General features: G+C 31.7%; 3 protein-coding genes, 1 long non-coding RNA gene and 1 pseudogene across 4 annotated transcripts; 3 read left to right on the top strand and 2 right to left on the bottom strand.

Annotated features, from left to right (window-relative positions):
- Positions 1–1,965, bottom strand: part of LOC145112090 (uncharacterized) — a 73,697-nt pseudogene extending 71,732 nt beyond the window's left edge.
- Positions 1,966–4,205: 2,240 nt separating this feature from the next.
- Positions 4,206–7,441, top strand: LOC145117655 (ABC subfamily C protein). The gene is made up of 4 exons (XM_079053960.1): positions 4,206–5,292; positions 5,362–5,534; positions 5,682–5,888; positions 7,077–7,441. Exons 1-4 carry the CDS (start codon positions 4,266–4,268, stop codon positions 7,212–7,214), a joined length of 1,545 nt encoding a protein of 514 aa, XP_078910086.1. The 5' UTR covers positions 4,206–4,265; the 3' UTR covers positions 7,215–7,441.
- A 1,003-nt stretch (positions 7,442–8,444) lies between these two features.
- LOC145112429 (uncharacterized) lies at positions 8,445–9,218 on the top strand. Its single transcript, XR_013710526.1, has 2 exons — positions 8,445–8,635; positions 8,749–9,218. It is a non-coding gene; the product is annotated as an uncharacterized LOC145112429 (long non-coding RNA).
- Positions 9,219–11,473: 2,255 nt separating this feature from the next.
- Positions 11,474–12,745, top strand: LOC145112089 (uncharacterized). Its single transcript, XM_079048304.1, has one exon. The coding sequence runs from the start codon at positions 11,474–11,476 to the stop codon at positions 12,743–12,745; it is 1,272 nt and encodes a 423-aa protein (XP_078904430.1).
- Positions 12,746–14,023: 1,278 nt separating this feature from the next.
- On the bottom strand, positions 14,024–15,832 carry LOC145112578 (ARM repeat superfamily protein). Its single transcript, XM_079048728.1, has 5 exons — positions 15,335–15,832; positions 15,022–15,128; positions 14,780–14,927; positions 14,493–14,687; positions 14,024–14,414 (listed from the first exon to the last, which is right to left on the bottom strand). The coding sequence occupies exons 1-5, from the start codon at positions 15,569–15,571 to the stop codon at positions 14,163–14,165; spliced, it is 939 nt and encodes a 312-aa protein (XP_078904854.1). The 5' UTR covers positions 15,572–15,832; the 3' UTR covers positions 14,024–14,162.
- Between the last annotated feature and the right edge of the window lie 306 nt (positions 15,833–16,138).

The raw sequence follows: 16,138 nt of genomic DNA, 5'->3' as shown, positions 1-16,138 counted from the left end.
TATTCTGTATACACCAAGTAATCATAAGGAGTACCATGTATGGGTCAGGTCATAGGACACTAATTCAATGCACTGTTTTCTAGTACAAAACATACTTTTCAAATAGAACATTTGGTAGTCAAAACTAGAAACATACCAGTAAAGGTTTAATCCATTTTATTAAACCAGTATAACTTAAAGGACCTTAAGTGGTTAATTCCATAATACCTTAGTTTATATATCAGTGTTATATATAATTAATATCCGATAGGTAGTTGGATGTGTGCTTTCCGCCTTACTTCCTGTTCCTTGTTTGGTTGTGGGCTTAGGGCAAATTCACACAATTAACTATCTGTTCGATATTAGATTATATATAGCTAGTATGAACTAAGTGATTATAGAAGGAACTATTGTTGTTACCATTTTTACTAAAGGAAATAAGGGTTTTCTTAAAGGATCTTTTCATCAAATATAAAGGAACTATTACAGTTAACTCCATGAGTACCAAGTGAATACACCAGAGTTATATACAACGATGATCTAACAAACAACGGGATGTGTGCCTTCCGCCTCATTTCCTGTTCCTTGTTTGGTTGTGGGCTTAGGGCAAATACACACAACCGATTGTTTGTTTACTCTGGGTTTTATATAACTTGTATCGATTTAGTAGTCATAGAAAGGATTGTAGAGTCATTTTTACTTAGCTTTCATCAAAGCAGGAAATATAGGATTTTCTGGAGGAACAGGCGAACTTTTTTTAAACAAAACTTACAACTTACTACAACTTTCTTACAACTTACATTACATCACTAAAATCTTATGAACTCGCCAGCTTAAATGCTGATCTACTCTTTCAAAATAACTTGTATTCTCAGGAGACCAGTAGACAGGTACGCGCACTGGGATTCAAAAGATGGAGCAGTATAGCTTCCTGTCTTTTTGTTATTTGCTACGTATTCTATATTATGTGAATCACATACTTTGTAAACACTTTCTTTCTAATGAAATGGTTGTTTATTACTTTGCTTACTATGATGCATGACTTGTGATACTAAACATGACGTCCTCCGCCCCCGAACGTTTCCGTCGTTCCGGTTTTGGGGTGTAACAATTATCTCACTATACTGTGTATTACAATATATATATCCATGTATGTTAGGATAGAAAGCTAGTAAAGCAAAAATATAGTCTTTATGTGCTTTATGATTTTATACATGAGTTATTGAGTAGAGCCGAAAGTATAGTCTCTATGTGCTTATTGTTATTGTACTTGAACTAGTAGAATAGTGTTGAAAGTGTAATCTCTATGTGTTTAAATGTTATTATATTTAAGTTATTACGGTTAAGTTAGGGGTTGACGGTGGACTGGAGATAGGTCGGGAGCCTATGGACCCGTGTGTTGATGACGAAATGGCAGGTAGACCGTAAGTCTAGATACACATATTATTGGCGGATCGACGAAAGTTCGTGAGCCAATTGGTGGATCGGCGAAAGGTCGTGAGCCATTTTTTGTATGCATGTATATGTATTGTGATATATGGTATCCTGGGAAACTCACTAAGCCTCGGCTTACAGTTGTTGAATAATTATTTTTCATGATTGTTCTTCTAACCATGGAAAGGCTCCAACGTGACTGTACTCGCATCGAAGAAATTAATAATGTTTTTAGACTTCCGCTAAAACTCTCTTATATATTTAAAAATGAAAAAAAAATTGAGTTGAAAATCGAGACGTAACATAGCTGCAGTACATTTCTGTATTGGTGAAAAACCTTGTCTGCATGTGGCATTGCGTCTTTGTTGAAAATATCGGTCATTTGCTGTAACAGCTTCCACTATGCGGAGAAATAATGATTTTCGCATTCGAAATTTACCACGGAATTTTGCTTCACCATACGTTGGGTTGTCAACAAAGTAGTCTTTCATCAAATGTGCCTCACCCTACTCACGTTCCCGATCACAATACCTCCTTCTTGCTCTAGGATGATCTCTTACGCTCATGTTTGGCATGCCTATGAGTAACTCAGTCATGATAACATCAAGTTGTCGATTCTGTTGAACAACTCGTGCTTCCCATTCATCATATTCGTTCACATTCGATGAACTGGAACCATCTGATGAGTTTGCATTATGAGACATTTTCAAAGAGATTAGAAATGAAGAGTGAAATGAATAATTAGAGGTGGATATGAAAATATGTAAGTGTTATACTCTATTAATATAGGAAGAATATTTATTTTTGTTTGTTTTTTTTCAAATTTTAAATAAAGATAATGTTATAATAGTTTATCTAGATAAAATCCAAGGATCCTATAAAAAGACGACACATCAAAGAATCTTATACACATTAGATAATGACGGATTTTCTAGATGATAAGATTATACTGACAACTCTGCATTCAATAAAGATGATAATGACAACTTTGTATTCAATAAAAGCATACTGGAAATGACTGGTGTCTCTGAAAGATGATAATGACAACTATGCATTAAGTAAAGATGATAATGACAACTCTACATTCAATAAAATATATTACAAATACATTAAAAGCATGAGATACAAATACATAATAAAATATCTTACAAATACATTAAAAGCATGAGATACAAATACAAAATAAAATATCTTACAAACACACTAAAAGCATACTGAAATTAAAACATACACTAAATTGCAATTAGTTTCCATAAAATTTAGACATTAGAAAACGTTTCATGTTTTCTTCTTCAGATGACAAGTGCTCCTTTTGTAGGAGTGTGTTCAAATGCAAACTTTGCATCTTCACTAGCTCCCTTTCATCTGTTTTTTGCTCCCTTTGTTGATCAAAGTCGAGTCTTTTTTCATGACTTCTACTTCACTATCTCTACTAAGCTTCATTGCACGAAGTTCTGCAACAACTTCATTAGAAGACTTACTTTTTTCTTTTCTTTTAGCCACATCTCTACCCGTCAGACGTTTAATTGTTGAACCAACAATATTTGCCCCTTCTGTGTTGGATTGGACACAATACTCCCCTTCTTCAGTAGACCTTGATCTTTTTGTGCTACCACCACTTTCTTCATCACCCACTTCATATTCAGGATGTGATCGTGTTGCATCATGATCTAGCTGTAAATCCCATTTTCGATGTTTACGCATAACCTCATTAAAAACAATTGTGTCATTGAACTTGCTTCCACTTGTCTTATACAATTTATGAGCTTCATTCTTAACATCTTTCATACTCATTCCACTTTTTCTTTTTCTATATGCTTCTCGGTAAACACCAACCCATTTGCCGGCACTTTCAATAAGTCATTTATAACGACCTTTCATTTGAGTTATGTTCCTGTTACCAAGCTTTCCTGGGTTTTCCGCCTGATTTGCATCATATAGCTCCTTCACTCGTGCCCATATTGATGTTTTCTTTTGGTTTTTTCCACGTCTCTCATCTTCACTAACGATACAATATGCTGACATTAAAGCGATATCTTCATCAGCATCCCATTTATCACCCCTTGGATTTTTTCCGGTATTTTGTAAGGTTTGAACATTTTCCGTGATGAGAAATTGATTGGGATTCGCGAAAAACTGTGAGGTTTCATAACTTTGAAAGTTTTGATAATCTTGAGAATCATCAAGATTTAAGATGAAATTTGGATTCATCTTATTAAAGAAATCAAAAGGGTTTAGAAATGAAAAGTTGAGATGAGATATGAAGTAAATCAATATTATACTCTATTTATAGAGAAAAAAAATAGAAATTTTAGTATTTTTAAATTTTTTTTTTGATTGAGATAATATTAGATTTTTAGTAGATAATGATTTTTATCCTAAAATACATAATCTTATCAAAAAAAAATATGGCGGAAGGTTTCATTGATCAACACGTGTTAAAGTAAAATGAGTGTAATCGTTAAAGTAAAATGAGAGTAATCTTTTGTGAGTGGGTTGTTTTGCCGGCCTAGTTCACCAAATTAATTCATTTTTTTTTATTAAATCTACCGTAAGCGCTCACAAAACCCCCCACTGGGGTAGTCTAAAAGAGATCAAGAACAATTCCTTTCTTAGGTTCAAGAATCAATAGAGTAAAACTCACCTTAACCGATTGCTCAAATACTAAATAACTATTCTATAATTTTTTTTTAATATAATATAATATTATTATTATTCAATAAAAGACAATCATTATAAAAGTGGCCAATGAAAACATTTAAATGATAGTAAAACTTGTTCCACAACTAAAACAAGACTCAAACTACAAGTAACCTTTTATTCGTGGGGAACAAAAAAAATTCAAATAATCAATGGCGGGTGCACACGGTGCCACCATGGCCGCCGCCGCTGCCATAACTTCTTCCTCCCTCCCACCGACCACCTCGGCAGCTCCAATCCCCGGAAAGTCGCTCGTATTACTTTCTTCTCTCCCCTCGTCGTTTCCATCAAGACGAAGAAGAACTAACCATCTCCGAAAGAAAATCCTCAAAACCCTAGAAAACAAGCCTTATCCGGACAATTCTCATCCCGAATTTCCCCGCAAAACCCCACCAATTGTCATAGAAGAAACCGTGCAGCAACAGAATACTGAAACTGACCAGCTTTCTCTCTCCCAAACCACTGGATTCCTCGATGGCATTGCGGGTGAGTTTTCAACTAGGTCATTTGTTAAAATCGGATTGTATTTAGTTGGGGCTTTTGTTTTTCAAACGATCTGCGCCGTGTTGATATTTGGATGGAATGATTTAGAGGGTGAAGATCGAAACTTGAATAGTGATGAGTACAAGAAACCTAGGGCTTTAGAATCAAAAGAGAATCCGAATTTAATGGAAACCAAAGAGGGTGGAATACTATTAGTTGATAAATCTGAAATGGATAACAGAATTGTAGAAATTCAAGAAATGGCAAGGGAAGCTCGGCAACAAGAAAGGGTAGAAGCAAAGAGAAAAGGCTTAGTGGAAGAAGAAGATGATGATGATGATGATATTGATCATGATCATGATTTGATTGATAAATCTTTGAAGGAGAAAGAGGTGGATAGTCGATTAATGAAGTTAAGAAAAAGTTTAGAAGGTAATTATGAAAAGTTGCCCCCTAAGTTTCCAATAAAAGAAGATTCACCTCCATTGATGTTCAAAAAGAAGTATAAATATAAAAGTCCCTCAATTGATTCTGGGGAAAAGCCAAAGGGATTTGATAACACTAAAGATCTTCATGTTGTTAATAAAGATCAAGAACAAGTAGATGAATCTATTCCCATTATAGAGCCTATAAATAAGTTGGTGAATGGAAGTGAAAAATCAAAACAAAGAGCAACTAAGACTGAATCAATAAAAGGTATGTTCAAAATCGATTTATTTACAAATGAATTTTATACTTTTTTTTAATCATTTGTTTAATACATAGGTGCCTCAAAGGAGATAAGGAAACCTCGAGGCTTTGGTCAAGAAAGTCAAAGTAATACTTCATTATCTTCCAAACATGATGATTCTTATAGTAATGGAAGTTTAAAGGGCAAAAAGGGTAGAAACAAGAAATCTGTGAGAGACTTTTGGTGGACTAATCTCCCTTATGTTTTGGTATGTAAAATTATTACATATGACTATATATTGATGTATAGTTGACTTTTTATATTTTAACAAGGGTCAAAGTCAAATGCAAGAAATATGAAGTACAATTATATATAAAAGTACATTGCTATTTCTTATCAACTTTTCATTTATCAGGCTGTTCTTATGCAAAGAGGGGGTGAAAGTGAAGAATCTGAAGGATTATTTACTTTAAGGAGTAATTTTAAAAGTAAGAATGGTGGATTATCTCACACTGTTGCTTTTGAAGATCGAGGTGATGCCACAAATTTCTGTTATCTTTTGGAATCTTTTTTTCAAGATTTAGAAGATTTCACCACTAATATCATACCAATTCCAACAAATGTAAGTATTAGTATCCTACTTTTTTTTAGGGCTAATTTCAAGATATAGTAATGTACTTTTATTTATTTGTATATTTTAATATCCTACTTTCCTTTCTTCTTATCACAAGTTTGAAACATTATAATATTTCTTTTAAGGGTTAATCTCATAAAAGAACTTATATTTTGTGTTTTTTCTGGATTAAACCTCAACTTTAGTTTTTTTCCTCAAAAGAATCTTGTATTTTTTTCATTTTTTTTCGATCCGGACCTTTTCGTCATTTTTTTCCAAAAAGAAATTGTAAATGTGAGGTTTTTTTTTGAGAAAACTAAAAAAGTTGAGGGTTTATTTGGAAGCAGTTAGAAGGTTGAGGGTTTTTTTGGAAAAATGAAAAAATACAAGGTCTTTTTCAGGCAAAAGATAAAGTTGAGGTTTAATTTGGAAAAAACACAAAATATCAGGCTTTTTATCAGATTAACCCTTCTTATTACAAATATCTATTCTAATAAATAAAAATCTTTTTTGTCAGATGTCACACTCATTCATTTTGCCACATGTCATTTTGTGGTTATTTCAAATTAAGTTTTTTCTACATGTCATTTTATGGGTTTTTTTCCATTTTATTAAATTTCACATAATATTTAAATGTAATAATTGCAATAACAAATGGATATCAATTTCATTAATGCAGACTTTCTTTATAGTTTAAAAATTCTTAAATTAAAACCCAAATTATTTCCTTTGTTTATTTATCTAAACTATTTGTTTAAATTTAAAAGAGAAAGAAGCACTTCAACTTCAATTTCAATAATTCATTATTTTTTTCTCACTTTCCTTACAAATTCAAACTTCTCAAATGTTTAGAGTTTCGTATATAATTTTTTTTATAAATAAACCCGTATAATACATGGGTCACACAACTAGATTACAACATTATACTTCCAAATTTTTATTTCTTATAAAGCATTGTAATATAAAAATCTACCAAATTATAGCATTGTAGTTTCTTTTTTTTTTCTTCGCATTTGCATATTATACTTTGAGAAATCTACCGATTATAACAATGAAAATTGCAATGTATCTTGATGAAATTACTATAATCAAGTGGATTAAAAAAAAAAAAACTTAATGTTTATTATTAAGATAACATTTTTGGTAGAGTTATGATTTTTCAAAATATGGATAAAAGTAGATTGCTATTTGTTTCAGGAGCTTGAAGAGGCAGTTAAATCAGAGATTATGAAAGTAGTTGTGGTGAAGAAAGGTCAACTTGAGCTCTATGTTGGTCAACCACTTACACATGTTGAGTCAGCTTTACGCACATTGATTCAACAACAAACCGATTGATTTTTTATTCTGTTTTTAAGATTTAGGAAGATTGTTCATTGAAATGCCTTTATTGAGCTATTTATGTTCTGTTGTTTTTTTTTTTTTTTTTTTTTTTTTTTTCAAGATTTAGGTAGAGTTTGTTTATTGAAATTTGTAATTTGTAATCTTTTTTTTGGCTCTTTAGCCCATGTTGTACTAAGTACGTACTTTTTTTAGATTAATAATAAATAATAGATTAGAGAACACTTATCTTTTAGAAAAAAAAATGTTTTAATATACTTTTTTTTTCCTTGAAGAGCAAACCGAATAAGACCATTAGTTTAATGATTTTAAAATTTGTTTTTATAAATTAATTATTTTGAGGCCTAACTAATGTTTTATTTGAATTAAATACGTTTAAATTGTTTAAGAAGGTAGGGTCAAGAAGTTCAGATATATATTGTTTTTTTTATTATTATTCAAAACTAAAACATGTTTGATTTTTTTATTTCATGAAACTTATGTACAAAAGATCTAGACATAAAAAGCTCATAGTGGTAAACATTTAAGAAATAGTAATAGTATCCCTTGGATGCAATTAGTAAGCTAAAAAAATGTCTCTTTGGTTCTAAAGTTTTTCTGGTGATAATTCTGTTTTTGCAAACCTATTAAGACTATTAATTCTAAAGTTTTTACAAACATTTAAGAAGTAAATAATTGCTATCTAGTTTCTTAATTTGTGAATGAAAATCATTTAGCATAAAACACATGGAACTTTAACTTAATAACCTAAAAGGCTAAAACTGAATAATCTGAAACCGATTCTTGTTGGTTATAGTTAAATTATAATTGTTAAAAAAAAACCTATTAAACCAAATGGAATAAACAAAACCCGATTTAATCAACCGAATAGATACTATTGAAATTTATTCAAGTTGCCAACAAACAAAAGAAGTTTTTATTAGGTGCCCGGGGTTGCAGTGACAACACCTGTTTTTCATGCATGCAGTAGAAATTTTTTCATTTTTTTACCTATAGTACCATTTAGTAAAAAAAAATTATGCAACTACTAAAAAAAATGACACTCTGGATCAACCAAACCCAAAAATATAATTAAAACTTAGAATTAGAAGCTCAATATTCTAAATTTTAATCCACTATTATCTGTAGTAAAAAAAAATCGCCAATGGCTAATGGCTTAATTGGTCATTTGTAGTTGTGTTGGGTCCCATCGGATTTTAGAAGCACAAGAAAAAGAAAAAAGAAAAATGGAATACAAGAACTCAGCTCGACAACAGTGACCTCCGACTCCTCCTGTTCGACTGTTCCTGTCGCAATTGCCTGTTCGAGGCTTCCTTCTTCTGTTCGAAAATTTCAATTGTTGCTGCAATCGGTTGTTTCTTCAATCCTTCTCATCTTCTGTGGTTCGAAAATCTACTCCAAGCCCTAGAATGAAGCAAGTAAGTTTGATTGATACTTTGAAATTTTATCAATTATTTTAGGAATTCGACATTACTATGTTTTTATTGAAGTTATTGTTTGATTTGGTGTAATTGCTATGTTTTTATTGAAGTTATTGGACGATTTGGTGAAATTCGTAGTTCTTATCAAAAGACCAAGGTTTAATTCTAATGAAAGTGATGAAGAATCTTCCCAAACAACAATCACCAATCAATCCATCCCTTCGGTTTCTAATGCAATTCCACAAACATGCTCTAATGAATCTAACGAATCTAACGATAACGGAGATCTCATGCAACAAAGAGTAGGTAGTGTTGATAGTTTTCACAACAAAGCAAAAGAAAAGTGTGAATTATTAATGAGAGAAAAACAAGCTATTAGTGTAGTCTTGAAGAGGCAAACCGAAGCGGAGGACCATAAATATAAAGCTCGATTACTTGTTTCTATTAGTGTTTGTAGACTTTTATTGAAAACCGGTTTTCCTTTTCATAGTCATGACGAGTCGGTTAACTCGCAAAATAGAGAGCTTTACATTGAAGTGTTAAAAACCATTCGAGAGAACAATGAAGATATTTTCAACAATACTTTGGAAAAGGCTCCTAAAAACAATCAAATGATTTGCCCTAAAACTCAAAAAGAACTTGTGCAATGTTTTGCACAAGAGGTTCTTTTGAGTATTCGCCAAGAGATTGGTTAAGATGTGTTTGCTTTATTGGTTGATGAATCTAATGATGTTTCGAAAAAAGAACAAATGGCTATTATTTTGCGATATGTGGATAGTCTTGGCTTTGTGAAGGAAAGATTCATTGGAGTTGTACACGTGAATGATACATCCTCTTCGACACTCAAAAACGCCATAAGTGAAGTACTTACAAATAATAAGTTGAGTTTTAGTCAGATAATTTATTCTTTATTTTTTTGTTATTTGAATTTAATTTAATTCGCTTTATGTGTAATATTATATATATATATATATATATATATATATATATATAATAGATAAGAGGACAATGTTATGATGGGGTTAGCCAGGGCCGGTCCATAGTTTTTCAATGCCCTGGGCAAAAAGATTAATAATGCCCCTCTTTTATACCTTAAAATGCACAATAGACTTAACTCATATACATCTATACTTATAAAAGAAAGGTGAAACCAATTTTTTATTAAAAAAGTCACGTATATACAGACACTATAACTTCCAAACATTATATAAACAATATCTATATATAGTCTTTGTAGCAAAAAATCAATTACCCATAACAAAAACTCCATTGTATGCAAGAAGTACGGAAAATCAATATATGTATAAAAAAAACACTTGACTGTTTTTACTTATCATAAAAGCTCATTGGTTTCAGGCCTGTATCATAAACAATGTGACTAGAAATATGCATAATTTACAGAATAAATCAATAGGCACTACTTATGGCATCCAAATATGGAACAAAATGGTAAAATCTCTGAAGTATATTTATGAACTTCTTAATACCCCATAGGATCTCTCTCATGTTCTCTTACACAACCTGCCAATTACAAAAGGAATGCATTAAAACAACTGAATAAACAAAAAATAAGGTATGATGTTCTCTTTCTAACCATATATTGAGTAAAAATAAATGGTACTAAAAGAAACAAAAGTCAACATCTCAACTATCTCATTGATATATTTGGTAAAAATCAATAGTAATCAATGATTTGGAGGGTAATAACATAATTCTCCTCGAATGACACAATCATACAATCAAAATAACTAAACAAAACAAAGAGATTTAACTATGTTGGATTCTAATTGAATGACAAGCAAATCATTAGAATAAAAATCACCTGCAGGAAGATGGAAAAGAGAACAAACACAAGACTACTACCAACAAGACTACAAACCAGGGAGGGAAGCTACACAGAAGCAACATAACACTAAAAATAAATGATTTCAAATGCAGGGATAAAAGCGTCAAAATCCCAGTAACAACAACACAACAGTAAGACAAAGCAAATGCATCATGCCAAAAAAACCATGTGGACCTTCAAAATAGTTGTAGACTTGAAAGAGCCTATGGGCAAAACTGTCAAAAACCCAAAAAACTTTCACGAACATGGAGAATCCGACTCTAAGAAATTGACTGATTATAAAGGATGTTTTTACATAAATTTAACTTTAAGTTTTAGTTCCTAAAAAGAAAAATTGATTACACTCTATTTAAATTACAAAAAAAAAAAAAAACATTTAATTATAATCAGTTACTAATTGAATATAACAATAATAACAGAATCGGAAATTGCAAAACCATTTAAAAGAAATAACAAAAATTTATTACACTCCATAGAGCTCACATAACTAAAAAAGAAATAACTTACAACAATCGAAAACTGCCTCCATTAACCAGATTTGTAGAGAGAAGACAAGAACAAATATAACCAGATTTATAGAAAAAAAAAAAAAAAAAATGTAGAGCACAGACCAAAATTGTGAGAGTTGTTGTGAGAGGAGATCAGAGCTGTTGATTTGCGATTTATACTGCCAAAAGACAACTCGGAATTCGCATCGCTCTAGTGAATCTCCTATTGTCGATTGGTTAAGGGCGTGAAGAACGAATTGACATGTCTCCTCGTCTTCAGTTCTACCATACGCGCCATTCCTCCTAGTTTTTTTTGCTTGCCGCCTTCAACTCAAGCTCCCCTATGAAATTATGATACGAGATCCACAAAATTAAAAGAACGAGATGAATTTTTAACATATACTCACACTAACCGGGATTAGAATTATGCCCAAAAAAAATTGATGCCCTGGGGCTGCCGCCCAAGCCGCCCATGCATTGGGCCGGTCCTGGGCTAGCAATATGCGAGGGGGATTCAATGGTTTGAAACCTTTGATATTACAAGAGAATGACACAGTTTTTTATGTGCATTGCTTTGCACACCAACTTCAATTAGTGGTTGTGGCTGTAGTAAAAAAACATGATGGTGTTAGTGACTTTTTTGAGCAAATTTCGTTGGTAGTTAATGTTGTTTGTGCCTCGTGTAAAAGAAAAGACTTACTACGAGAACAAGCAAGAGAAAGGATGCAAAAAGGTTTGTGTATTGGTGAACTTCAAAGCGGAAGAGGGTTAAATCAAGAGACTACACTTGATCGAATGGAAGATACAAGATCTGGGTCATATTTCAACACACTCACAAGTTTGATGAAGTTGTTTGCAGACGTTCTTGTAGTTTTAGATTTTGTGAAAGAGGAAGGAGGGTCATTGGGAAACCGTCAACAAGCATCTGGAATCTTATCATATTTTAAATCATATGAGTTTGTGTTTTACTTATATATGATGTATGACATTTTATGCCTCACGGGTACATTGTCAAAGCAACTTCAAAAAAAAGATCTAGACATTTTAGAAGCGGCTTCGATGGTTAGAGGGACACTGGAGGCATTGAAATCTTTAAGAAACACAAGGTTTGATAGCATTTTGCTAAATGTATCATCTTTTTGTCAAACACACAATATTGATACTTTGGATATGGAAGATTTGTATGTTGGTGCGAGAAACCGTAAGACCTCAAAGACTAATAGATTTCATTTTAAAGTTGAAATCTTCAATACAGTGGTGGATATGCAACTTACAGAATATCAAGATCGATTTAGTGAAAGAAGCACACAGTTACTAGAATACATGGGTGCTTTGAGCCCTTGTGATTCATTTGCACAGTTTGACAAATCAAAGTCGTTGAAGTTGGGTAAGTTGTATAAGTATGACTTTGATGATTCAGATATGATAGAACTTGAAGGACAACTTGAGATATTTTATCACACTTGCATCAAAGATGAGCGCTTCACTAGTTTGAAAGGAATTTCCGACCTTTCTCGTTTGATGGTTAGTACAAGAAAACATCGATCTTATCCTTTGGTTTATAAGCTTTTAAAGTTGGCTTTAATTTTACCCGTAGCAACTGCAAGTGTCAAAAGATGTTTTTCGAAGATAAAGCTCTTAAAGACCGACTTGCGCAACAAAATTGGCGATGACTTTTTGAACGATGCGTTGCTTTGCAATGTTGAGAACGAAGCACTTGTGAAAGTTGAGACTGAAAAAATAATGGAGCGTTTTCAAAAGATGTCTAAATGAAGATGACAAATTTAAATTATAATAGATTGTTCTTATGTTTTTAACTTTTTATATAATGGATCGCTTTTTTGTATTAGACGTAATGAATTATTTTTATGTTTTATATTATATTTGTGACCGGAAAAAATGTGCAGCACCTAGTATGAATTTCTATGTCTGGCCGTGCCAACAAACTCAAAATATTTTTTCAAAAGATAATGAACTCATGAATTTTGTATTTCCATATAGCTATGCTATACAATGTATAATGATATAGGAGGTCATGTTTTAATCTTAAATTTTTGGCCTGAGTTTAAACTTTGTTACCAATGTGGCCTAATTATTTTATTATTTTATTATTTTATTATTATTATTTTATTTTTTGTTTTTACAAATTCTCCTCAATATTAGTTTTATTTACATTTTACCACCTTCTTAAACCTTTAATAAGACTTCTTTTAAACTTCTTATAAATTTTTACAACTTTTCTTATACTTATTTAAAAACAAAAGTTCTAACTTTTTTTTACAATTTCCTTGAAACTTTTTTTAATACTTTCATATAACATTTTTTAAACAAAATTATTTCTAAATGTTGTAAAAGAGTATAATATATCTACATATTTTATACAACATTTTTTACAACCTCTTCTAAACCTTTTTTTTTTTAGAAAATTCTTTAAACTTTTTTATACGTTCATACAACATTATTTTAATGGTTTTTTTAGGTTGTAAAAAATGTTGTAATTTAAAAATAAAAAAATAAAATAAAAAAAGTGGTAAAAAACTCTTTAAAAAAAGTTTTTTATACTTATTTATAAAAAAATTATAAATTTTCTTAACATAGTTGTAAAAAGTCTTTTAAATGTTTAAAAAGGTTGTAAAAAAAGTTGCAAAAAATAAATTTGTACAGAAAAAAAAAAAAAACAGCCTACAGTTGGGACAAATTTGTTAAGAAAAAAGTTTGGACAATATTTGAAAATTTGGATCAAATTCATAACAAAGTTAAAACTAAAATATGACATTTTATGGAAATACAAAAACCATGAAATTGTTAGCTTCTAATAACATTTTTTGGGGTTTATTGGCAACTTATCTTTTCATTGTTTACTAAAAAACAAATTTCATGATATTCATCAATTTTAATGACATTCATCGATTCAAATGTTATAAAATAGGTAAAGAATTGGTGCCATTAAACCAATCTTTTTTGGCTTACCACATTAATTCTTTTTGACTTCATGGATAAGAGCTCTTTTTTACTTGATGCAAAAATAACTCAAAAGAGAAGATCCATCAATTTAGGCTTCTAAAGATCATTTTATTCACACAAAACTTGATAGGAACAAAAAAACAACAAACCCTAAAAGACCATTTCATCAGCATCATGATCTTCCTAAACATTAAAACCACACATACAAAAAAAAAAAAAAAAAAATCTATTGAGATGCAACAAGTTTAACCATAGCCAATGCATCAATAGCAGACAAATTCTCTTGGCAAAAGTTTTGCCATTTTTCCTTTTCCTTTTCTTCTTCTTCTTCACTCCCTTCCTCCTCCATAACCACCTTATGAATCACCACCACCACACCTCTAGCCGCCTCTCTTGCTTCCGGAAGCCTGTCTTTCAACAACTCAGCCGCCATTTGCACCAACAACACAACCCCATAATCCCTCATCTCTCCAACATCCTAAAACAATACAAAACAAATTAATTAATTACAAAACAACCAATTAAAAGAAAGTGATTTTGAATTATTATCGCATACCATCTTTGAGACACAATGAGAGATTGAAACTGCAGCTTTTGCCCTGACTCTCATGTTTCCATGGCTGACATAGCCTTTGAGCTTGTGGAGGAGAGGGATTGGAGCTATAAAAGCCACCATTGTTTTCAGTGTTCTCTCTGCTTCTTCACACACAAACTTTTTATCCTGTGAAGCTTTTAACAGAAGCTGCAGCATCTGTGAATAAGGAGTTTAAAGGGTTTAAAATGGAGTTAAATGCAAAAAAAAAAAAAAAAAAAAGACTTCCATTTCCATCATCTAACTCATACCATATGGTCAACAGCATCACAGGTTGTGGACTCAAGCAACTTATCGCCATATGATTTGAAAAGATCAGAAGCAGCCATGATTGAAGTTTTGCACAAAGCGCTTCTTGGATTCTTCATTGCCTTCACTAAAATCAACAAAACCTTTTCCCTGTATTCATATAAAAACCCCACATATTAGTAAACTCGACAAAATCATTTTCTGATGTTTAATACATAAAAAAAAACTGTTGGATTCTACATACAAGATCGGGAGCAACAAAGTGGAGTGAAACAATGCCATCCGCCTAACATCATTTAACGAATCACAAATCTTCAGCCAATCCTTGGACTCGAGTCCTTCAATTAGGCCCTGAGTTCACAGCAATTAGAAAAAAAAAATGAATCAAATTACACAAAATCACGAACTGGGTTCTTGATATAGATCTAGTTTTCATGGAACCAAGACGCATGTGTAACTGGAACTTAACATCACGATCAGAAATGGAATTTAGATGTTCAGATGAGATATAACTGAAACGGGTTTCAAAGTAATCACTCAAACGGAAAGATATTTACCTGGAACTTGACATCGGGGTCAGAAAGGGGTTTTAGATCTTCAGAGGAGACGTAATCAACAGAATCAACAGCAGGGGCAACGGGATCAAGAGGAGCTATGTTTTCGTCATTAACATTCGGATCTACAGGCTGTTTAGGTTTAGGGTTAGGTTTTGCAATGGAATTCGAAACTTTAATAGACTTTTTAGGGCGTTCAGGGGTTAAGGGCATTGTATTATCGAGAGATCTAAGCGCCATTGGAGCAGAGTGAAGTTGTGGACTGTAAATTTGAGAGAGAAATTTTGAAGGGTTTCTTTGAGGAGGTGAGATTGAATGGAAAGAAAGAATGGTGGAGGGTTGAGATTTTGTTGATGGGATTTGGTGCAACGGCTTAAAATTTTGAAATGCGTTGGAAGGAAAAAGGTGCTGATGATTTTGTAACGGTCGTATTTCATTATTCACAGGCCTGGTTCAATCATATATTGATTGGGCCTCAAAAATAATAAAAAAAAACCCTTCAAATTCATAAAATAATAAAAATTCAAAAACCAAACATACCATTTACAAAAATAACTAATAATACTATTTACATCAATTTTATCTAATATATTATTATTTTTCTTCGTTCGAATTAGTTTCATGTTTATTTAAACTAACATTATGTTCATTTAAAATCAATGTTTTAAATAACATGAGGAGTGAGCTTGATGGTAAAGCCTAAGTCATGACGAACTTTGACGAGTCATGACGTTTTTCAAGGGGTGATAATTTTATATACATTAACAAATATAAATCCTAGAATTATATCAAATATATCAAGTTTTT

The sequence above is a fragment of the Lactuca virosa genome, chromosome 5 (assembly GCF_052849685.1).
Source record: "Lactuca virosa cultivar CGN04683 chromosome 5, Lactuca_virosa_CGN04683_v6, whole genome shotgun sequence".
Lineage (NCBI taxonomy): Eukaryota > Viridiplantae > Streptophyta > Magnoliopsida > Asterales > Asteraceae > Lactuca > Lactuca virosa.
The sequence above is the reverse complement of the archived record's forward strand: the minus strand, read 5'-3'. Positions and strand labels throughout refer to the sequence as shown.